General features: G+C 46.3%; 1 protein-coding gene across 1 annotated transcript in view; it reads right to left on the bottom strand.

Moving 5' to 3' along the window:
• The window catches only part of slc26a11 (solute carrier family 26 member 11), a 46,314-nt gene that overhangs the window by 2,911 nt on the left and 18,876 nt on the right, over window positions 1–24,527 (bottom strand). The window contains exons 7-11 of the mRNA XM_080524402.1: window positions 17,554–17,626; window positions 15,913–16,024; window positions 15,639–15,694; window positions 5,539–5,679; window positions 5,132–5,259 (exon numbers count right to left, since the gene is read on the bottom strand). Coding sequence (XP_080380528.1) covers window positions 5,132–5,259; window positions 5,539–5,679; window positions 15,639–15,694; window positions 15,913–16,024; window positions 17,554–17,626 — 510 coding nt within the window. The remainder of the gene's footprint in view (window positions 1–5,131; window positions 5,260–5,538; window positions 5,680–15,638; window positions 15,695–15,912; window positions 16,025–17,553; window positions 17,627–24,527) is intronic.

Below are 24,527 nucleotides of genomic sequence, written 5' to 3'. Positions count from 1 at the left end.
CCCAAGCCGACTACACCATCGCGGCCAAGGCGATCCGGGACCGGCTGGCCACCTCCGTCGGGACTGCCCCGTGATGGAGGTGGGCATGGTAGTCCGCGTCGTCGGCGGTCCGACCCCTCCCCCGTGTCCAGGACAGGCGTTTCGCATCCCAGTAAGGGTACAGCGCGAGACGCACCAGGCGCTGTTGGATTCTAGTTGCTTACAGACCATGATCCACCAGCGCCTGGTTCGACCCGGGGCATTGTTAGAGGCATCGCGGGTTTTGGTGAGGTGTGTGCATGGGGATATTCACGAGTATCCGGTAGTCTCCATCGAAATTCGTTATGAGGGGAAAAAGCATAGTGTTCGGGCGGCGGTTAGTTCGCACCTCACGCACCCTCTAATTTTGGGTTTAGATTGGGCTGGGTTTCCGCAGGTATTAAGGGATACTACTGGGGTGCGTGCACGACCGACAGGGAAATGGGAGGCGTGCACAGTGCTCTGCGCTGATGCGAGGGCGTCCGACGCTGCCGAGGAGCCGGAGGAGGCTGTGGGTCCAGCACCTGCGGATCTGCCGCCTGCGTTCCCTCCAGTAGCCGACTTCCCCCTCGAGCAGTCTCGCGACGTCACTCTACGCTCAGCCTATGACCAAGTGATAAGTATTGATGGTGTGCTGGTACGGCCAGACGCTGTGCGCGCCCACCCATATTTTGTATTGATTGGGGACAGACTGTATAGAGTGAGTCGTAACACTTGCAGGGACGAGGAAGTGACCCAGTTGTTGGTACCTGGGAACCGCCGGGAAGCTATATTCCAGGCGGCGCATTATAACCCTATGGCAGGCCACTTAGGATACGACAAAACACCCAACCGGATAATGGCTTGATTTTATTGGCCGGGGATTCGGGCAGAGGTGCGGCGGTGGTGCGCATCCTGCCGCGAGTGTCAATTAGTCAATCCCCCGGCGGTGCCCAGGGCGCCGTTGCGCCCCCTCCCCCTGGTGGAGGCACCATTCGATCGTATTGGGATGGATATAATCGGGCCATTTGAACGTTGCTCACAGGGCTATCGGTTCGTGTTAGTCCTCATTGACTACGCGACTCGATACCCCGAGGCAATACCGCTTCGTACTATCTCTGCAAAGAGTGTAGCACAGGCATTATTCCAGGTCATCTCCCGGGTGGGGATCCCGAAAGAGATCCTCACCGACCAAGGCACTAACTTTATGTCACGAACACTTAGGGAACTCTACGGGTTGTTAAGACATTAAGGCGGTCCGAACGAGCGTATATCACCCGGCCACTGACGGGCTGTGTGAGCGATTCAATCGGACGCTTAAGTCAATGATCCGTAAGTTCATTCACGAAGATAGTCGTAATTGGCACAGGGGTTAGACCCTCTGTTGTTCGCAGTGCGGGAAGTACCCCAGGCTTCCACAGGGTTTTCCCCCTTTGAGCTCCTGTACGGGCGCAAGCCACGGGGCGTCCTAGACCTGATTAAAGAAAGCTGGGAGGAAGGGTCTAGTGACAGTACAAATGAAATACAATACGTCCTGGACCTACGAGCAAAGCTCCACTCACTGGAGGTTATGTCACGGGAGCATTTGCTCGAGGCCCAGGAGCGTCAAAAACGACTGTACGACAGAGGGACTAGCCTACGCAATTTCGCACCGGGAGACAAAGTCCTCGTATTACTGCCCACGTCTAGCTCTAAATTACTTGCCAAGTGGCAAGGGCCGTTCGCGGTCACACGGCGAATTGGTAGACTACGAGGTAGTGCGGTCGGATAGAGGGGATAGCACACAAATATACCATATTAATCTCCTAAAAAAATGGAACGACGTGGTCCCTGTTTCCCTGGTGTCGCTGCTTCCCGAGAGAGATGAGTTCGGGCCGGAGGTCCCAAAAACTAGTATTAGTGCCACGACCTTCTTAGGAGACCATCTCTCTGCGAGCCAGCGGGCGGACGTTGATAAATTGCAACATAGCTTTGCGGATGTGTTCTCCCCTATACCCGGTCGTACTCGCCTCATAGAGCATCATATAGTTACGCAACCGGATGTTACGGTACGTACGCGGCCATACAGGCTGCCGGCTCACAAACGAGATGTGGTGAGCCGGGAATTAGACTCTATGCTAAAACTGGGCGTGGTCGAGGAGTCGCACAGCGACTGGTGCAGCCCCATCGTGCTGGTGGCAAAGCGCGATGGGTCTGTACGGTTCTGTGTTGACTATAGACGGGTGAATTCCGTGTCAAAGTTCGATGCCTACCCTATGCCCCGGATCGACGAGCTCCTGGACCGGCTTGGCACGGCTAAATATTACACGACATTGGATTGCACGAAGGGATACTGGCAGATACCATTATCGCCGGTATCCCGGGTAAAAACAGCATTCTCTACCCCGCGGGGTTTATTCCAGTTCACCACGCTTCCGTTCGGGTTGTTTGGGGCCCTGGCCACGTTTCAGCGGCTGAACTCTGCGTATGCTGCGGCCGCACTCTGCGTATGCTGCGGGGTACTTAGATGACATTGTCATCTATGCGGACACCTGGCCGCAGCATATGCAGAGGGTGGCTGCGGTACTACAGTCGCTGAGGCAGGCGGGGCTGACGGCTAACCCGGCGAAGTGCGTGATCGGGCGGGGGGAGATCCGGTATCTGGGGTACATCCTGGGCGGTGGGGAAGTGCGACCGCAGGTGGATAAAACCACTGCGATCACCACTGCCCCGCGGCTCAGGACCCGGAAGGACGTGAGGCGGTTCCTGGGACTTGCCAGCTCCGAAAACCCTGGCACAAACTGCCGGTAGTAGCTGGCCTGTCCCAGGAACCGCCTCAAGTCCTTCCGGGTCCCTAACCCGACCTCACCCGGAAGGGGGCCCCATATCCGGTCCAATGGAGTGAGCTGTGCCAAGTGGCGTTCGATGGGATTAAGAACACCCTCTGTGGGGAGACAGTCTTGTATGCTCCTAACTTTAACGTTTCTTTACGCGTTCTGGCCTGCAGAGGGAGGCAGACTGTCGTTGGAGGGGGATAATGAGCTGATTGCGGACAGCTGGGTGTGACGCGCTGGAGCGGCGCACGCCTGCATTCCCAGCGACTGAACTTTATTCTCCCACCTCTCCCCAGCATGTGAACATGGTGGAGGGGACGTGGCTGGGCCGGTTGTTAAATAAATACGTGTTGATTACACCGTTCCTCTGTGTCGACCTCCCTCTGTGCCTAGTGACCTTTACAATGGCATTTGGTGTATATTGGTTTCACCTTTTATGCATAGTCCCTATATTTCAGGGCACCAACAAAGAAACAGATTCATATAATGCCAAAATGAAGTACTCATGTTTAGTATTTAGTTGACAATCCTTTGCATGCGATAACTGCCTGCAGTCTGTGACCCATTGACCCACCAGACGCTGAGTATCTTCTCTGGTGATGCTCTGCCAGGCCTATACTGAGGCTGTCTTCAGTTGTTGTTTGTTTTGAGGTATTTTTGCCTAAAATCTTATCATCAGGTAATTAAATGCATGTTTAATCGAATTTAAATCAAAAATCCAAAACATTGACTTGTCCAGTCGAGGACTTTTTTGTCCTGAAAAACTCTCTAGTTGCTCTGCCGTTTGGAGTCATTGTCTTAATGTATGATGATGTCATCCAATGGATTTGAGCCATTTGCTTGTACTCAAGCAGACAAGATGTTTCTGTCCAAACACATTCTGCTTCTGCCGACAGCAGTTACATCATACAGCAGTTACATCATACAGCAGTTACATCATCAATTAAGACCTTCAAAGTTAGCAGCTACACATGCCCAAACCATAACCCCCCCTCCACCATGTTCACAGATGAGGTGGTATAACCCCCCCTCCACCATGTTCACAGATGAGGTGGTATAACCCCCCCTCCACCATGTTCACCCCCCCCCCCCCCTCCACCATGTTCACACCCCCCCCCCCCCTCCACCATGTTCACAGATGAGGTGGTATAACCCCCCTCCACCATGTTCACAGATGAGGTGGTATAACCCCCCTCCACCATGTTCACAGATGAGGTGGTATAACCCCCCCTCCACCATGTTCACCCCCCCCCCCCTCCACCATGTTCACAGATGAGGTGGTATAACCCCCCTCCACCATGTTCACAGATGAGGTGGTATAACCCCCCTCCACCATGTTCACAGATGAGGTGGTATAACCCCCCCTCCACCATGTTCACACCCCCCCCCCTCCACCATGTTCACAGATGAGGTGGTATAACCCCCCTCCACCATGTTCACAGATGAGGTGGTATAACCCCCCCTCCACCATGTTCACAACCCCCCCCCCTCCACCATGTTCACAGATGAGGTGGTATAACCCCCCTCCACCATGTTCACAGATGAGGTGGTATGCTGTACATCTTGGGCAGACTTTTTTCTCCAAACTTTCCACTTGCAATCACTCTGGTCCATGACAATATTCATATTATCTGTCCACAATACCTTTTTCCAGTCTGCAGGATTTTTCTGTAATTTTAGCACTAGTGGTTCCAGTTTTAATGATGTTCCAAACGGTTCATGTTGATAAGCTTAAGGTTATGCCTATGTTTCTGATCATTTGCAGATATTCCAGACATTTCAACCTAATAATGACTTCCTTGATGCTCATTGATGTCTCATTGGTCCTCATGTTGACAGACCACAATAGCAGACTCCCAAACTGTTGGTTTGTTACCCTGAAATAGGGAGATTGCGTATAAAAAGTGTTATCGTTTCAGAATGTTGAAAGCTGAGAATCTCTACTTCAACCTCATCACCTGTTTGATTTAAAAAAAAAAAAAAATGTATAGAGCCAGAGGAAACAAAAATACTTCACTGTCACATTTACGCAGGGCATTGTAACCACACACACACACACACACACACACACACACACAATAAAATACACAGCAGCATTAAACACAAACCTGTACAAGTGCACAGCAGCATGGAACATAATATACACGCATGCAGGCACACGCACACACACACACACACACACACACACACACACACACAGACACAGACACAGACACACAGACACAGACACACACACAGACAGACACACACACACAGACACACACACACAGACACACACACACACACACACACACACACACACACACACACACACAGACAACCTTGAGCGTTGGCCTGGCAACGTTGTAGAGCAACATGATCCAGGACACGACCACGCCTGCAACGATGCCATACTGCACCTCCCAGAAACTCAGGAGGAACGTGGCCAGGAAGGGCAGCAGGTCCAGTTCTAGAAGGATGGACACACACACGCACGCACACACACACACACACACACACTCCTAGTTAGAAGACACTCACAATCAACCCTAACCCTAACCCTAAATATCCGACCTGAAAACCTCTACTGTGATGCAACCCAAGCTTCCCACGCAGGGTGGAGTCTGTGAATCAACCAATAGAAAGCCCCACGCAAACATCTTACATGACCCAGGGTTTCCGAGAGCATATGAAGGCAGCATTAGATCGAGGTTGCATATTAAAAAGGGATGAAGACTGAATCACTCACTGCGTATCCTCCAGAGCTCAGGGACCACGCGGTAGTCCACCATGGGAGCCACGGCACAGATGATGACGGCAGCCAGAGAGGCTTTGGGGATGTAGTAGAACGCAGGCATGAGGAAAGCCAAGGACAGGAGGACGACCACACCTGACCACCAGGGGAGAGAGAGACCATGAAGGACCACCAACTGACCACAGACTGACCACAAATGTAAATGGTAAATGGTAAATGGACTGCACTTATATAGCGCCTTTATCCCAAGCGCTTTACAACGGCCTCTCATTCACCCATTCACACACACATTCACACACCAATGGCGGCAAGCTACCATGCAAGGTCGGCCCGCTCACTGGGAGCAATTTGGGGTTCAGTGTCTTGCCCAAGAACACTTCCACATGTGGCCAGCCGGGGCTCGAACCGCCGATCTGCCAACCTTGCGATCATTAGACGGCAGCTCTACCTCCTGCGCCACAGCCGCCCCCTCCGTACATGGTACAATCGGCACGACGACATCTGACCATCAAAGGGAGAAAGACAGACCTTAAAAACCCACACATTGACCACAAGCTACCATGTATGGACATGAGGAACACCAAGAACCAGGAGCAGGACCACACCAGACTACCAGCGAGATCACCAACAACCTGCACACAGTGACTAAGTGCAGAAAAGTGCAGTTGTCGGGACGCAGGCTCAACTCAGGTCAAAGGCCAGGGAGAAGAGGTACGTCTTAGCTACGGTTTTAAAAGCCTCGACGCTCTGGGCAGATCTGACGTGGAGGGGGAGGCTGTTCCAGAGCCTAGGGGCTGCCTTTGCGAATTCTCTATCCCTCTGGTTTGTAGCCTGGTCCTAGGGACCTCCAGCAGCAGCTGGTCAGCTGACCTTAGGGCCCGGGATGGGGTATGGTGGCGTAGATGACTAGTTGCGATACCCTGGGTTTACATCTTGCACACACATAGGATTTACCTGCGGTCTAGCACCCCAGTTTAGAGTAAGCACCACCCATTGTACTTTGAGGTCCCTAGCACCCGTAAGGGAGGGTGGGATTATTTTCGGATTATCACTTTTATTTGGTGCCACTGTTAGTCCTCTCTGTGCCCTGTGTTGCTTTATCAATAAATATTAATTTATTGCATCTTGGGTTTCCTGGTTTTTGTGTGACTGCACCCTCACTTGTCTATTCTGTTGCTTTATGTTGCGCCCTGCTACCCCGAGTCACCAGGGGGCATAACAACGAGGCCGATCGAATGATCCACTGTATCAAAGGCGGGTGAGAGATCTAGGAGTGCCAAAATGGCGGGACTACCAGAGTCGGCGGCTAAGAGCAGATCATTTAGGACTCGCAGGAGGGCATGTTTGGCATATAGGAGGGCAGTGCTACGGCATGGTTTGAAGCCAGACTGAAATGTATGTATGTGAATGTTATGCATAACAAAAAATGCTTGCAACTGAACGTAAACCGCTCCCGGACTTTGGACAAGAACGATAATTGGGAAATGGGCTTGTACCACAGCGTGTTTGAAGGCAGCTGGGACACGTCCAGAACTGAGAGAGGTATTGATCAGTAATAAGATAATTGGGCCGACCGACTCAAACACTTTTTTAAGAAGGCGAGAGGGAAGGCTGTCTGAGGGGCAATTTGTGGGCCGTAGGTGCTGAACTAAATTGGAGAGTGAGGAGGGGGATACCAGCTAGAACTGCATTAAGACAGCAGGCTGTGGACAGAGGGGGGGGGGGGGGGGGGGGGGGCTGGAGTAGTTAAGAGGTGAGCTGGTCAAAGAGCAGAAAAGTTGTCAATGAAAATTGTTGTGGTTGTGGATATTGTTTCATCATGGGTTGTATTATTGTTTCTGTTAATAATGTTGTTTTTTAGCTGGTATTTTCTGTCTATGTTGTGTGATTGTTTGTGATATGTTTCTGTGTGGTCCCTAGGAATAGTAGCTGTTAGTAGCCTGATGATGAAACAGCTAATGGGGATCCGTATACATGAAAAAAACACACAGCATAAAGGCCGTCTAACCACCAGTGGGAGAGAGAGGCCGTGAAGACCACACATTGACCATGTGTACATTCTTGCACACAGACCAGATATTTACCATAGTTAACCAAACTCTAAGGAATTAACCACAAGACAACATTCATAGACGTAGAATGATATACTTGATCTGGATATACGGTGCCCTGTACAGGTAATGGGACAAAGCATTTTTGCTCCTTTTGGCTCTACACTCTATACTCTACAGATACTCTATACTCTATAGATACTCTATACTCTAGGCAAACCTAAAGCCTAGAATCAAGACTAGACATTGACATCTCTCATATGACTGCACAAATGATGTGACAGAACACATCTAACCTGTCAAGTCAAGTGTCCCATCACTTTTGGATACCGTGAAATAGGGGGACTATGCATAAAAACTGTTGTAATTTCTAAATTGTGAAACAAATATTTACACACATACCTTTTATCAAATAAAAGCTCAGTCTCTACTTTAACCTAATAATATTAGGTTCATAATTTGATTTAAAATCCAAACTTGTGTACTGTAGAGCCAAAAGAAGAAAACATTTGTCACTGTCCCATCATTTATGCAGGGAATTGTATAATCATTTATTACTTTTAATCTAACATTATACTGTAGGTTGGGTCAATATCATATTTTATTATTTAGTTTGGTTCTGTTTTGGGCCAATGTAATTGACATGAAAACATGATTGACAAATGAATATGGCGGAAAAGTCATCTTCATGGCTCTACAGCAAAAGTATGGATTTCCTTGAACAGCCATGGAACAACTCACGGTGACCCTGTGAGTGATTTTTTTTTAATACATTTGCACTCGATCACATTTTAGGACCCTCCTTTCATGACTTGTCCTAGATATGTGCATTCTACCACCCAGTAGTATCCTTACATTTTCAAAATCATATCAGGATAAGCTAGTATAAAGCTATTTAGCAGTTTTTCTGTGTAGGAGGCAGGCTAATTTACAAGAAGCGACCTCTAGTGATCTTTGTGTATAAGTAGCAGATTTGCATTCTAAAGAGGGGGTCTATTAGACCCCCAAGGTGGCACTAATAGTAGGTGAAATAGGCACGGCTGGCCTAGTGCTAGGATACTCTCTGCATGTTAATCTCTCGCCAGGCACACTGTCTGGCTCTGCTAGATTATGCTGTGTGACAAAAGGATATTAAATGAGATGTAGAGTAGTGCAGGTGTAGAGTAGAGTAGGTGTAAAGTAGTGTAGGTGTAGAGTAGTGTAGAGTAGTGCAGGTGTAGAGTAGTGCAGGTGTAGAGTAGTGTAGGTGTAGAGTAGTGTAGGTGTAGAGTAGTGCAGGTGTAGAGTAGAGTAGTGTAGAGTAGAGTAGGTGTAAAGTAGTGTAGGTGTAGAGTAGTGTAGGTGTAGAGTAGTGTAGGTGTAGAGTAGAGTAGTGTAGAGTAGTGTAGGTGTAGAGTAGTGTAGGTGTAGAGTAGTGTAGGTGTAGAGTAGAGTAGGTGTAGAGTAGAGTAGTGTAGAGTAGAGTAGTGTAGGTGTAGAGTAGTGCAGGTGTGGAGTAGTGTAGGTGTAGAGTAGTGCAGGTGTAGAGTAGAGTAGTGTAGGTGTAGAGTAGTGCAGGTGTAGAGTAGTGTAGGTGTAGAGTAGTGCAGGTGTAGAGTAGTGTAGGTGTAGAGTAGTGTAGGTGTAGAGTAGTGTAGGTGTAGAGTAGAGTAGTGTAGAGTAGTGCAGGTGTAGAGTAGTGTAGGTGTAGAGTAGTGTAGGTGTAGAGTAGTGCAGGTGTAGAGTAGTGTAGGTGTAGAGTAGTGTAGGTGTAGAGTAGTGTAGGTGTAGAGTAGTGTAGGTGTAGAGTAGAGTAGGTGTAGAGTAGAGTAGTGTAGAGTAGAGTAGTGTAGAGTAGTGTAGGTGTAGAGTAGTGCAGGTGTAGAGTAGTGTAGGTGTAGAGTAGTGTAGGTGTAGAGTAGTGTAGGTGTAGAGTAGAGTAGTGTAGGTGTAGAGTAGTGCAGGTGTAGGTGTAGAGTAGTGCAGGTGTAGAGTAGTGTAGGTGTAGAGTAGTGTAGGTGTAGAGTAGTGCAGGTGTAGAGTAGAGTAGGTGTAGAGTAGTGCAGGTGTAGAGTAGTGTAGGTGTAGAGTAGTGTAGGTGTAGAGTAGTGTAGGTGTAGAGTAGAGTAGTGTAGAGTAGTGCAGGTGTAGAGTAGTGTAGGTGTAGAGTAGTGTAGGTGTAGAGTAGTGCAGGTGTAGAGTAGTGTAGGTGTAGAGTAGTGTAGGTGTAGAGTAGTGTAGGTGTAGAGTAGTGTAGGTGTAGAGTAGAGTAGGTGTAGAGTAGAGTAGTGTAGAGTAGAGTAGTGTAGAGTAGTGTAGGTGTAGAGTAGTGCAGGTGTAGAGTAGTGTAGGTGTAGAGTAGAGTAGTGTAGGTGTAGAGTAGTGCAGGTGTAGAGTAGTGTAGGTGTAGAGTAGTGTAGGTGTAGAGTAGAGTAGTGTAGAGTAGTGCAGGTGTAGAGTAGTGTAGGTGTAGAGTAGTGTAGGTGTAGAGTAGTGCAGGTGTAGAGTAGTGTAGGTGTAGAGTAGTGTAGGTGTAGAGTAGTGTAGGTGTAGAGTAGTGTAGGTGTAGAGTAGAGTAGGTGTAGAGTAGAGTAGAGTAGTGTAGAGTAGTGTAGGTGTAGAGTAGAGTAGAGTAGTGTAGAGTAGTGTAGGTGTAGAGTAGTGCAGGTGTAGAGTAGAGTAGTGTAGAGTAGTGTAGGTGTAGAGTAGTGTAGGTGTAGAGTAGTGTAGGTGTAGAGTAGTGCAGGTGTAGAGTAGAGTAGTGTAGAGTAGAGTAGGTGTAAAGTAGTGTAGGTGTAGAGTAGTGTAGGTGTAGAGTAGTGTAGGTGTAGAGTAGAGTAGTGTAGAGTAGTGCAGGTGTAGAGTAGAGTAGTGTAGAGTAGTGCAGGTGTAGAGTAGTGTAGGTGTAGAGTAGTGTAGGTGTAGAGTAGTGTAGGTGTAGAGTAGTGTAGGTGTAGAGTAGAGTAGGTGTAGAGTAGAGTAGTGTAGAGTAGAGTAGTGTAGGTGTAGAGTAGTGCAGGTGTAGAGTAGTGTAGGTGTAGAGTAGTGCAGGTGTAGAGTAGAGTAGTGTAGGTGTAGAGTAGTGCAGGTGTAGAGTAGTGTAGGTGTAGAGTAGAGTAGGTGTAGAGTAGTGTAGGTGTAGAGTAGTGTAGGTGTAGAGTAGTGCAGGTGTAGAGTAGTGTAGGTGTAGAGTAGTGTAGGTGTAGAGTAGTGTAGGTGTAGAGTAGTGTAGGTGTAGAGTAGTGCAGGTGTAGAGTAGTGTAGGTGTAGAGTAGTGCAGGTGTAGAGTAGTGTAGGTGTAGAGTAGTGTAGGTGTAGAGTAGTGTAGGTGTAGAGTAGTGTAGGTGTAGAGTAGAGTAGTGTAGAGTAGAGTAGTGTAGAGTAGTGTAGGTGTAGAGTAGTGCAGGTGTAGAGTAGAGTAGTGTAGAGTAGTGTAGGTGTAGAGTAGTGTAGGTGTAGAGTAGTGTAGGTGTAGAGTAGTGCAGGTGTAGAGTAGAGTAGTGTAGGTGTAGAGTAGTGCAGGTGTAGAGTAGTGTAGGTGTAGAGTAGTGTAGGTGTAGAGTAGTGTAGAGTAGTGTAGGTGTAGAGTAGTGTAGGTGTAGAGTAGTGTAGGTGTAGAGTAGTGCAGGTGTAGAGTAGAGTAGTGTAGGTGTAGAGTAGTGCAGGTGTAGAGTAGTGTAGGTGTAGAGTAGTGTAGGTGTAGAGTAGTGTAGGTGTAGAGTAGTGTAGAGTAGTGTAGGTGTAGAGTAGTGTAGGTGTAGAGTAGTGTAGGTGTAGAGTAGTGTAGGTGTAAAGCAGTGCAGGTGTAGAGTAGAGTAGGTGTAAAGTAGTGCAGGTGTAGAGTAGTGTAGGTGTAGAGTAGTGTAGGTGTAGAGTAGTGCAGGTGTAGAGTAGTGTAGGTGTAAAGTAGTGCAGGTGTAGAGTAGTGTAGGTGTAGAGTAGTGTAGGTGTAGAGTAGTGCAGGTGTAGAGTAGAGTAGGTGTAGAGTAGTGTAGGTGTAGAGTAGTGTAGGTGTAGAGTAGAGTAGGTGTAAAGTAGTGTAGGTGTAGAGTAGTGTAGGTGTAGAGTAGTGTAGGTGTAGAGTAGTGTAGGTGTAAAGCAGTGCAGGTGTAGAGTAGAGTAGGTGTAAAGTAGTGCAGGTGTAGAGTAGTGTAGGTGTAGAGTAGTGCAGGTGTAGAGTAGAGTAGTGTAGGTGTAGAGTAGTGTAGGTGTAAAGCAGTGCAGGTGTAGAGTAGAGTAGGTGTAAAGTAGTGCAGGTGTAGAGTAGTGTAGGTGTAGAGTAGTGCAGGTGTAGAGTAGTGTAGGTGTAGAGTAGTGTAGGTGTAGAGTAGTGCAGGTGTAGAGTAGTGTAGGTGTAAAGTAGTGCAGGTGTAGAGTAGTGTAGGTGTAGAGTAGTGTAGGTGTAGAGTAGAGTAGGTGTAAAGTAGTGCAGGTGTAGAGTAGTGTAGGTGTAGAGTAGTGTAGGTGTAGAGTAGAGTAGGTGTAGAGTAGTGCAGGTGTAGAGTAGTGTAGGTGTAGAGTAGTGCAGGTGTAGAGTAGTGTAGGTGTAGAGTAGTGTAGGTGTAGAGTAGTGTAGGTGTAGAGTAGAGTAGTGTAGAGTAGAGTAGTGTAGAGTAGTGTAGGTGTAGAGTAGTGCAGGTGTAGAGTAGAGTAGTGTAGAGTAGTGTAGGTGTAGAGTAGTGTAGGTGTAGAGTAGTGTAGGTGTAGAGTAGTGCAGGTGTAGAGTAGAGTAGTGTAGGTGTAGAGTAGTGCAGGTGTAGAGTAGTGTAGGTGTAGAGTAGTGTAGGTGTAGAGTAGTGTAGGTGTAGAGTAGTGTAGAGTAGTGTAGGTGTAGAGTAGTGTAGGTGTAGAGTAGTGTAGGTGTAGAGTAGTGTAGGTGTAGAGTAGTGTAGGTGTAGAGTAGTGCAGGTGTAGAGTAGAGTAGTGTAGGTGTAGAGTAGTGCAGGTGTAGAGTAGTGTAGGTGTAGAGTAGTGTAGGTGTAGAGTAGTGTAGGTGTAGAGTAGTGTAGAGTAGTGTAGGTGTAGAGTAGTGTAGGTGTAGAGTAGTGTAGGTGTAGAGTAGTGTAGGTGTAGAGTAGTGTAGGTGTAAAGCAGTGCAGGTGTAGAGTAGAGTAGGTGTAAAGTAGTGCAGGTGTAGAGTAGTGTAGGTGTAGAGTAGTGTAGGTGTAGAGTAGTGCAGGTGTAGAGTAGTGTAGGTGTAAAGTAGTGCAGGTGTAGAGTAGTGTAGGTGTAGAGTAGTGTAGGTGTAGAGTAGTGCAGGTGTAGAGTAGAGTAGGTGTAGAGTAGTGTAGGTGTAGAGTAGTGTAGGTGTAGAGTAGAGTAGGTGTAAAGTAGTGTAGGTGTAGAGTAGTGTAGGTGTAGAGTAGTGTAGGTGTAGAGTAGTGTAGGTGTAAAGCAGTGCAGGTGTAGAGTAGAGTAGGTGTAAAGTAGTGCAGGTGTAGAGTAGTGTAGGTGTAGAGTAGTGCAGGTGTAGAGTAGAGTAGTGTAGGTGTAGAGTAGTGTAGGTGTAAAGCAGTGCAGGTGTAGAGTAGAGTAGGTGTAAAGTAGTGCAGGTGTAGAGTAGTGTAGGTGTAGAGTAGTGCAGGTGTAGAGTAGTGTAGGTGTAGAGTAGTGTAGGTGTAGAGTAGTGCAGGTGTAGAGTAGTGTAGGTGTAAAGTAGTGCAGGTGTAGAGTAGTGTAGGTGTAGAGTAGTGTAGGTGTAGAGTAGAGTAGGTGTAAAGTAGTGCAGGTGTAGAGTAGTGTAGGTGTAGAGTAGTGTAGGTGTAGAGTAGAGTAGGTGTAGAGTAGTGCAGGTGTAGAGTAGTGTAGGTGTAGAGTAGTGCAGGTGTAGAGTAGTGTAGGTGTAGAGTAGTGTAGGTGTAGAGTAGTGTAGGTGTAGAGTAGTGCAGGTGTAGAGTAGTGTAGGTGTAAAGTAGTGCAGGTGTAGAGTAGTGTAGGTGTAGAGTAGTGTAGGTGTAGAGTAGAGTAGGTGTAGAGCAGTGGAGGCTGGTGACTTCCAGAATTGGGGAGGCCAATTTTTTTTCTGCTTGCTCGCTTCACTCGCGATGGAATGTTCCCTGTTCTTCTTATCTGTCTTTGTTAAACATTATTAATTTGTGTTTGGCGGTACTGAAGGGATTGGGACACTCTCAGGATGGTGGATGAAGCAGCTTTTATTGCCTGCACAATGGGTCATCAAATAAACAAAACAATTGGCATGAATCTCTGGTCCGCCTGCAGCAGCTATTGTCCCTTCTGCTCAGGCTCACAACATTCACCACAACATACTACATACAATCAATGACATGTCAAAAGCACTCAAACACTATGTCAATCAGACACACAACATACAATTCAGAACAATACTTCATCCATTTCTAATATTTATCCTGCAGAACAGCACTCATACGCGTGTGGCGGAAAAAGGTACTACACGGAGGCCAGGCCTCCTGTTCCCACCCATTTTCAGTGATTTGGCCAATCACATATTGCCATGAAAAAAATTGCATTACATTGACTTCTATGAGAAACCACTTTCCGACAGGAGGCCTGGCCTCCGTGTAGTACCTTTTTCCGCCACACGCGTGTATGAGTGCTGTTCTGCAGGATAAATATTAGAAATGGATGAAGTATTGTTCTGAATTGTATGTTGTGTGTCTGATAAAAAATATAATTATTGCTTTTTTAAATCTCTCTCTCTTCTCTCAAATTATTGGGGAGGCCAGGCCTCCTCCACCTCAATGGAGGAGCCTCCACTGGTGTAGAGTAGTGTAGGTGTAGAGTAGTGTAGGTGTAGAGTAGTGTAGGTGTAAAGTAGTGCAGGTGTAGAGTAGAGTAGGTGTAAAGTAGTGTAGGTGTAGAGTAGTGCAGGTGTAGAGTAGTGTAGGTGTAGAGTAGTGCAGGTGTAGAGTAGAGTAGGTGTAAAGTAGTGTAGGTGTAGAGTAGTGTAGGTGTAGAGTAGTGTATGTGTAGAGTAGAGTAGTGTAGAGTAGTGTAGGTGTAGAGTAGTGCAGGTGTAGAGTAGAGTAGTGTAGAGTAGTGTAGGTGTAGAGTAGAGTAGTGTAGAGTAGTGTAGGTGTAGAGTAGAGTAGTGTAGGTGTAGAGTAGTGTAGGTGTAGAGAAGAGTAGTGTAGGTGTAGAGTAGTGTAGGTGTAGAGTAGTGCAGGTGTAGAGTAGAGTAGTGTAGGTGTAGAGTAGTGTAGGTGTAGAGTAGTGTAGGTGTAGAGTAGAGTAGTGTAGGTGTAGAGTAGTGTAGGTGTAGAGTAGTGCAGGTGTAGAGTAGAGTAGTGTAGGTGTAGAGTAGTGCAGGTGTAGAGTAGAGTAGTGTAGGTGTAGAGTAGTGTAGGTGTAGAGTAGTGTAGGTGTAGAGTAGTGTAGGTGTAGAGTAGAGTAGGTGTAGCAGGAAGGATGGGAAGTGGGTGAGATTATCCCAGACTGTTACTTACTAAACATAATGCATAATAATAATAAAAAGTAAAAGTAAAAAAAGTAGAAAAGTTGACTCTTTTTGGCATATGGCACCTTTCTTCCAGAAGATAGGAAAGGCCTACAGACTTGTACAGGACTTTTGTAAATACAGTATCATAATACATCATCAAACAAATACATTGATTTAGTGGATTTGGGGGATAAAAAATACTGTTTGGGAAGGGGGAATTGAAAAGGTATTTTGAGTTGTAATATGGATTATTGACACAGAAAAAACATTCAATACAATTTTATTCAAGCTTTTATTGACCTTCCTCAATTGTTGTACTGTCCTACTGTAAATGTCAGTGCTGAACTAACTAACTCTAGTTCATGTCGGGCTGATTGATAAAAGGTGTTATTGCTAAAAGTTGTTATTGATAAAAGGTGTTATTGATAAAAGTTCTTATTTATAAAAGGTGTTATTGCTAAAAGTTGTTATTGCTAAAAGTTGTTATTGCTAAAAGTTGTTATTGATAAAAGGTGTTATTGATAAAAGGTGTTATTGCTAAACGTTGTTATTGCTAAAAGGTGTTATTGATAAAAGTTGTTATTGATAAAAGGTGTTATTGATAAAAGGTGTTATTGATTGGTTCAGTTGTGAATGTTGTGACTTACTGGTGACTACCCCGCCTGCTGGCGTACACACGCCCGTCTGGGAGTTCACTGCAGTCCTGCACATATAGAACACACATGTTAACTACAGACGCACACGCACACAGACAAACACACAAACGTTAGGATATAACGTATAAAACACACACACACACAGGCGCAAGCACGCACGCACACACACACACACACACACACAGACACACACACACTGACACACACACGGATGCACGGATGCACGGACGCACACACACGGACGCACACACACGGACACACACACCGTCCAAAGCTCCCGGTGACAGGGTAAGCTGAGACGAAGGAGCCCATGACGTTAGTGAGACCGATGGCAAACAGCTCCTGGTTGGCATCGATCCTGTAGTCATTCTGACTGGCTGAGGAGACACCACCAGGAACACCCAGTCAGATCAACAGAGAATTCTTGATCTGTCATGATTAGTGTCTAGAGCAGCGATTCCCAACCTATGGGCCGCGAGGGTACTGCAAGTGGGCCGCCAAATCATGGGCAACATAATTTTTTGGATTTAAGTTATGGTACTGTCTTTTTTTCTTTAAAACCTTCAAAAATGTATCATCAGTGTGATACTAAAAGATAGGAACTTATGGTAGGACCTACATCCGTTGATCCGACTGCACTGTATGTATGATGATGCATATGAAATATCCAATAAGAATAAAAGAATAATGATGAGACACCAAAACATTTTTACGAGTGCGCAAATACTTTTGACATTTTTAAGTGGGCCTTGAGTCCAAAAAGGTTGGGAACCGCTGGTCTAGAGTACACAAGGGAAAAAGAAAAAATAATGACATTATATTTACAATTAGAGCAATATAGAGCAAAAGACATACAACATATCCACACAATTGGAGCAAGCGCAAACAAGCAAGCACAGATGATTAGGGTTGGGTATCGTTTGGGTTTTATCCGATACCGGTGCCAAACCGATACTTTAAAAACGGTACCGGTACCGAAACGGTACTTAAATCGGTAATTTTGATTTAAAAAATAAATAAATATATATATAACTCAGTGTTTCCTCCAGTATTTTTCACATTAGTGGCGTGCACGCATGAAACGCGCACGCGCGCTCAAAACAAAGACGTCATTTCACCCAAAACTAGAGGGTGGCCATTTGTTTTAATAAAAATAGTGGTTAAGCCATTAATGCCGAGCGGCAATGTTTTATATAGCAGGTGATCAAATACCAAGATATCCTGAGGCTGCAGCTGCAGCAGAACATGGGGAACGTGCATATAGCACTGAACATAGGTTACTGAATAATATACATGTGACTGACAGATACGCCCAAGACACTGACACACACACACACACACACACATACACACACACACACACAGTGAAAGATAATCAGCTCATCGAATATGAAGTACACAAGAGTACACACAGAACCAGGAACGCGCATACAGCACTGAACAACCTCCGTAGAATATAAACTTGTTTCTAAAGGTGAAACACTCCCTGTTTGGGAACAAGGAGCTAGGTGTGAATGCATCCTAGATCTTACAGTGCACTCGGCAGAATTGTTGACCTTCTTCAGGCAACTGAGGGGGCATTGCAACGACAGTGTTGAATTTGTTATTATTTTTTGAAAGCAGGATGATTCAGGCCACGGTGTGTCCAGACTCTTATGTAGGCTGTTTGTGCTCATGCACATTTCATTTGAGACATATTTAGAGTATGTGACAACAGGTGTTTGGCTCCATTATCAGATGTGGGGAGAAGGGATAATGTCAGTGACATGCGCTCAGTGTAGGCACTAGAGCCAAAAGAAGAAGAAAATGCTTCAATGTCCAAATACTATACAAATCCACAGGGCATTGTATGTTTTGTCATCAGGGCTCATTTGAAAAGGAGATTCCAAGAATAGAGGGATCTTACCGAAGGCTTTAGCTATGGCAATGCTCTCCAGTACACCCATGAATGGAATGACAGCCAACCCTTCTCCAAAGTCCTGCCAAAAAGAGATGCAGGATTAATGGGCTGTCATTCACTTATCACTGTGACGTGATCGGACAGAAATAATAATAATACTAATAATACTAATAATACTAATAATACTAATAATAATACATTCGACTTATATAGCGCTTTTCTAGACACTTAAAGACGCTTTACAAACTGAAAAGATCGAGTAGTAAAATAAAAAGAAACAAAAAAAGAAAGAAAGAAAGTATAGGGTCTAATTAATTTTTAGATTACTAAATCTAAATCTAAGTGTCTTTGTCGGACAATCTACTCTGTATACTGCAATTACACCTAGAGAAGAAGCGGCGAACAAGCAACGCCAGCGTCCTCTCTCGACCGGCATTTTTGGAAACGTGAAAAGTCTTACGGGTATGATCAATGTAAGGTTAGCTAGCTACCTCTAAACATGGATTTGGCTGGGCATGAATTAATTAATTTGAGGTGGTAAACACAGTCCAGAAATTGTCAATTAGTCAACGATACCATATTTCCAGAGCAGTGCTGTAACACTGACAACGATAACACTGATATTTTGCTGCCAAACTTGCTAAGTGATTATTTAACTTTTTCCATTATCCCAGAAACTGGGACAGTGCCGGTGTGTCTGGTTAGAAGATTTATATTCTAAATCAGTTTTCAGCTACAGTGGGTTCGGAAAGTATTCAGACCCCCTTAAATGTTTCACTCTTTGTCATATTGCAGCCATTTGCTAAAATCAATTAATTACATTTTTTTCCTCGTTCATGCTCACACAGCACCCAATATTGTCAGAAAAACACAGACTTGTAGAAATGTTTGCAGATGTATTACAAAATAAACACTGAAATATCACATGGCCATAAGTATTCAGACCCTTTGCTGTGACACTTATATTTAACTCAGGTGCTGTCCAATTTTTCTGATCATCCTTGAGATGGGCCTACACCTTCATTGGAGTCCAATTATATTGGAGCTTAATTATATTGATTGGACTTGATTGGGAAAAGCACACACCTGTCAATATAAGACCTTACAGCTCACAGTGTAAAGTCAGAGCAAATGAGAATCATGAGGTTCCCGCATGAAAGCCCGCATCGAGTTTGCCAAAAAACACCTGAAGGACTCCCAGACTCTGAGAAATAAAATTATCTGGTCTGATGAGACCAAAATCAAACTTTTTGGTCTTAATTCCAAGCGGTATGTGTGGAGAACACCTGGCACTGCTCATCACCTGCCTAATACCATCCCTACAGTGAAGCATGGTGGTGGCAGCATCAGGCTGTGGGGGTGTTTTTCAGCTGCAGGGACAGGACGACTGGTTGCAATTGAAGGAAAGATGATTGCAGCCAAGTACATTGATATCCTGGACAAAAACCTTTTCCAGAGTGTTCACAACCTCAGAATGGGCCGAAGGTTCACCTTCCAACAAGACAATGATCCCAAGCACACAGCTAAAATAACGAAGGAGTGGTTTCAGAACAACTCTGTGAATGTTCTTGAATGGCCGAGCCAGAGTCCTGACTTAAATCCAATTGAGCATCTCTGGAGAGACCTGAAGATGGCTGTCCACCAACGTTCACCATCCAACCTGACAGAACTGGAGAGGATCTGCAAGGAGGAAAGGCAAAAGATCCCCAAATCCAGGTGTGAAAAACTTGTTGGATCATTCCCAAGAAGACTCATGGCTGTATTGGCTCAAAAAGGTGCTTCTACTCAATATTGAGCAAAGGGTCTGAATACTTATGACCATGTGATATTTCAGTGTTTATTTTGTAATAAATCTGTCTGTGTTTTTCTGACAATATTGGGTGCTGTGTGTGCATGAACGAGGAAAGAAATGAAATTAATTGATTTTAGCAAATGGCTGCAATATGACAAAGGGTGAAAAATGTAAGGGGGTCTGAATACTTTCCGAACCCACTGTATATTAGTGAATGGTCACGTTAGCCATGTTACTTGTTCCAGTATATGTGACACACTAGCGTATTTGGAGTTACCAGGCGCAAAACAGAAATACGTCAAATCAGTCTTCAAACTATTTCTGACCTAAAAGTCTGATTTTCGTTTTTTTTGCTAACATTCAACTTGAAGCTTTGAAGTACCCACTCGTTATTTTTCCGAACAGTTTTACGTTCATTAAATAAGTATAATCTATCAACAAAATGAGCTTGTTTGTCATGCTTTTTCCGTGGCGCTTGAGGGGGTGGGCTGAAATAACATGTGTTTCATTTGGGTGTGATTGGCTGTTGAGCTCGCTCAAGGGGGAGTCAGACAAAGGGCGCATGATTCAATGTTTTCATTCTGTGAGGGAGAATGTATTTCAGATTCAGATTCAGATTCAGATAACATTTATTGCCATTATGCATTACACATATAGGAATTTGCTTCGTCATTACAGTAAGTGCGTTTATACTTTTTTCACGTGTCAAAAAACAGGACAACACAACAACAACAACACAGGACAGACAACAGTGCATTGGATAGTGCGGTATAAAGTGCAGTGCAGAGTTTTTACAGTGAGTCCAGTGCATATTCAGTCCTGGGCAGACTTGGGGGCGGGGGGGAGGGGGAAGCCAGAGTCATTTATCAGCCTGGCGGCTGAGGGGTAGAAACTGAGCCTGTGGCGGGCCTTCAGTGCCTTAGGCAGCCGCAACCTTCTTCCAGAGGGAAGCAGGGTGAGGAGGCCGTGGCCGGGGTGGAAGGGGTCTGCCATGATCTTCCTTGCCCTCCTCAGAGCCCTGGTGTCATGCAGGGAGTTGAGGGAGGGCAAGTTACAGCCGATCACCCTCTCTGCTGAACGTAGCACCCGCTGCAACTTGGCCTTGTCCTTGGTCGTTGCAGCAGGGAACCATGATGATGGAGTGGGTGAGGATGGACTCTATGATGGCCGTGTAAAACTGGACCATCATGGACCTCGGCAGCCTGAGTTTCCTCAGCTGCCGGAGGAAGAACATCCTCTTCTGGGCCTTCTTCGTGAGGGCCTCGGTGTTCTGCTCCCACTTTAGGTCCCGGGAGATGGTCATGCCTAGAAAGCGGCATGACTCCACGGAGGTCACCGGGGTACCTCCCAGCGTGATGGGAGGGGGCAGGGCTGCTTTCCTTCGGAAGTCCACCACCATCTCCACTGTTTTCAGAGCATTTAGCTCCAGATTGTTTAAACTGCACCAGCTCTGCAGCCCCTCGATCTCACCCCTGTAGGCAGATTCGTCCCCCCCGGAGATGAGGCCCACCAGGGTGGTGTCGTCTGCAAACTTCAGGAGCTTGACCGAGGGGTGGCGGGAGACACAGCTGTTGGTGTAAAGGGAGAATAGTGCTGGTAGCAGGAGGGACATTGGCCCCCCTGGGGGACGGGGGTGGTGGTTGTAGCCGGGGGGGGTGGAGGGAGAGGGCGGGGGTGGGCGGGAACCTCTCTTTCTCAAACCTACAGTAGAACTCGTTCAGCTCGTTAGCGAGAGGGAAGTTGTCGGACATCAGCGGGGACCTGGGTTTGTAGTTGGTGATGGTCTTTAGGCCTTTCCAGACGGAGGCGGAATCCCCCTCAGAGAGCTGTTGCTGCAGCTTCTCCGAAAAGCGATGCTTCGCCTCCTTCACCGCTTTGGCGAACCTGTACTTGGCCTGCTTGACCCGGTCCACGTCCCCACTGCGCCTAGCCACCTCCTTCTCTGACCTCAGACGCCTGAGTTGGGATGAAAACCAGGGCTTGTCGTTGTTGAAGGACTTCCTGGAGCGGAGGGGGACACACACCTCCTCGCCAAAGCTGATAAATGATGTAACAGTGTCTGTGTATACATCCAGATTGTTACCAGCCTCTGGCCCCGCCCACTCCACCAAGTCCTGGTCACAGCCTGCACTCTCCAACCAGGCGCAGAGTCGCTCACATGCCTCACTGGACCACACCCTGAATCGCCGTACAACAGGTTTAGAGAGTTTTAACCTCTGCCTGTAGCGAGGGATCAGGTGTATGAGGATGTGGTCACTGTAGCCCAGTGCAGCACGGGGGACAGAATGGTAGGCTTGACGAGCTGTACAGTAGCAATGGTCCAGAGTGTTCACCCCCCTGGTGGGACACGTGACTTGCTGCCTGTATTTGGGGAGCGCCCGGCTAAGATTAGCCTGGTTAAAATCCCCCAAAACAACAACAAAACTGTCCGGGTAACTACGTTCCACACTCATCAATTGCTCTGCCAGTGTGTCTACTGCTGCGGTGACGTCAGCATCAGGTGGAATGTAGACACACGCGAGAATGAATGAGCTGAACTCACGGGGGGAATAGAATGGACGGCAGAGGATGAATAGGGATTCTATAGCCGTGGAACAGTGTTTGTGGAGCACTGTCACCTCGGAACTCCAGCGCACGTTTACAAAGAACATTAACCCCCCACCCCTAGACTTGCTCACCGCCTCGAAGTCTCTGTCAGCCCGGAACGCGGAGAATCCCTCTAGCTCCACCGCCTCGTCAGGGACAGATGAAGATAGATGCGTCTCCGTGAACGCGAAGACAGCCGAGGAGTGGAAGTCGCTGTTCCTTGCAACGAGACACCGGAGTTCATCCATTTTATTGCAAAGGGAGTTCACGTTGCTCAGGAATATGCCCGGTAGTGGTGGTCGCGTTCCTCTCCGCCGAAGGCGAACCAAGCAGGCAGCTCTCCGACCTCGCTGCCTTCTGATCCCACTCACAGCTCTGGCGAAAAACGCGGTCCCCCTCACAAGCATTTCGAGTTTGCACATCGATGAATACTGCTTAGCTCAATGAATTGTTCAGTAATGACTGAAGGCACAACGAAAGTCCCGAAGAAACGAACGTTTACTAGAACAACATACGGATTTCACAGGATCACCATACCGCAACACTTTCTACTTTTGGGTGAGTAGCCTTTGTTTGTGTTGGGCTAGCCGCGTTAGCTAGCTAACATTAGCTACTATGTTCTATCGTCGTATTGCCTAAGACTTTCTAAAACAATCGCATAGCATTATGCTGTTCTTATAAGTTGTGTTGTTTATACTGTGTACTGTGTACAGTTAGCTAACTGTTTTTCTTTTGTTACTTGGGTTGGGCTAGCCGCGTTAGCTAGCTAGCATTAGCTAAGTAAGTAAGTAAGCATAGCTGCCAAGTCTCACGCAATCGCCGTGAGACTCACGCATTTCAACCAGTTCTCACGCTCTCACGCCGCATCTCTATTTCTCACGGCGAGAAATAACAATTGTTTTACGGGACTTTTATTTTTGAAATTCCTTGAAAGAAAGCTACCGGACATGAGTTTCGTGGCATCTTTCTGCACGCGCGTTAACTTGAGTCTGCAATCGAAGCGGCAGGCGAGCGCTGATGGAAGAACCTGTGTTCACGCAAGAACGTAGCAAGCAGTGGTTGCCAGATTGGGCTACTTTTGGTCACACTGGACCTGGCAACCACTGCTTGCTACGTTCTTGCAGCTCGCGTGAACACAGGTTCTTCCATCAGCGCTCGCCTGCCGCTTCGATTGCAGACTCAAGTTAACGCGCGTGCAGAAAGATGCCACGGCAGCTTTTAGACCGGTTGGGCTGGACATTGTCAATTCCGTCTGGCAACCGTGGTAGCAAATTATGTGCATACATTACAACATCGTATCTGGTAGCCTACTGGACTGGGTTGCACCAATTTGGCGTAAGTCATTATAAATGCAGGCATTTAGTAGTTACTAAACCCCTAGTTGTTACTAGCAAGTTTCAAACTAGTTGTTTACTAATTTCGGTTGCACCACGCCAATCTTTTGTCAATCTTAGCTAGTAAATACTCAGTTTTTTTTGGTAACTGTTTTTTGTTTCTCTACTGTAACATAACCAGGTACATTCATAATAATAATAATTACAATTTACAATACAAATACAACAATTGGGGGTCCCTCAAAAAAAATGTGGGCGCGCTGCGCTCGCACAAGATCAACCACCAAAGCCCTCATTCTGACCCAGGAAAAACCCTGGTATGTACTGTATAACATGATAGCCATCTATGAGCAATGCACTGTATATAAGATGATGACCAAGGGTCTTTCTGCTGCTGACCAAGGGGCTGAGTCCTGTTGATGGCGCCCATTTTTCTTTTAGAGTCTGTAGGCTACTGTATTTGTTTATGAAGATTTCATAAATATGATATATTGTCTGAATTTTTTTCTTGTTTTATAAAATGTTAATTATTTTCATTTATTGTGCTGGTTTATTATGAACAACATGTAAAATTGCAGGAAACTAGCACAAATAATTGGGTGGGAGAGAGGGGTGCCAAAACGAGCACAGGGGTGCCAAAACGTGCACAGTTGAAGTAACACAACCTGAAGTAAGTTATGTGTCATATTGTCTAAGACTCTAAAACAATCGCATAGCATTATGCAGTTCTTATAAGTTGTGTTGTTGATGCTATGTACAGCTAGCTAACTGTGTTTGATTTGTTTTTAGTGTCAGAACAACTTCATGCTGTGGTGTCTGGAGGACCATGCATGGCCTTGCCTTGACATTAGCCCTCCATCTCCTGATTGTCTGAGTTACCAGCACTTCAGGTAATTCATTATCATGTATTACCTCTTTCATTTTATGAACAGGGTATGGCGGTAATATTATTTCATTTACTGTGGGCAATAATTCTATGTATTGACTTCCGTCTGTTCCAGCTTTGATGCTAAGGAACCTGGCGTGGTTATGGCTGAAAATCACTGATGTCAAGCCCCCCAGAGGTGATCTTCATGTTCAAGGCCCACTCGGACTTGACATGGCCAGACAGAAGTATCTTTTTGATCAGAGAATTCTGTTCAGATGAGGCAAAAGACACCACATGCCCACCAGACTCCACAGCACCTCAAAAAACATTACTTACTTTACTTATTATTGTGATTATGTACCTTGCTGCAATGCTAATGTTCAAAAACCAAAGCCAAAGA

This window comes from Nansenia antarctica (genome assembly GCF_963989245.1).
Source record: "Nansenia antarctica genome assembly, chromosome: 2".
NCBI lineage: Eukaryota > Metazoa > Chordata > Actinopteri > Argentiniformes > Microstomatidae > Nansenia > Nansenia antarctica.
Note: the sequence above shows the minus strand (reverse complement) of the source record. Positions and strands in the feature narration are given on the sequence as shown.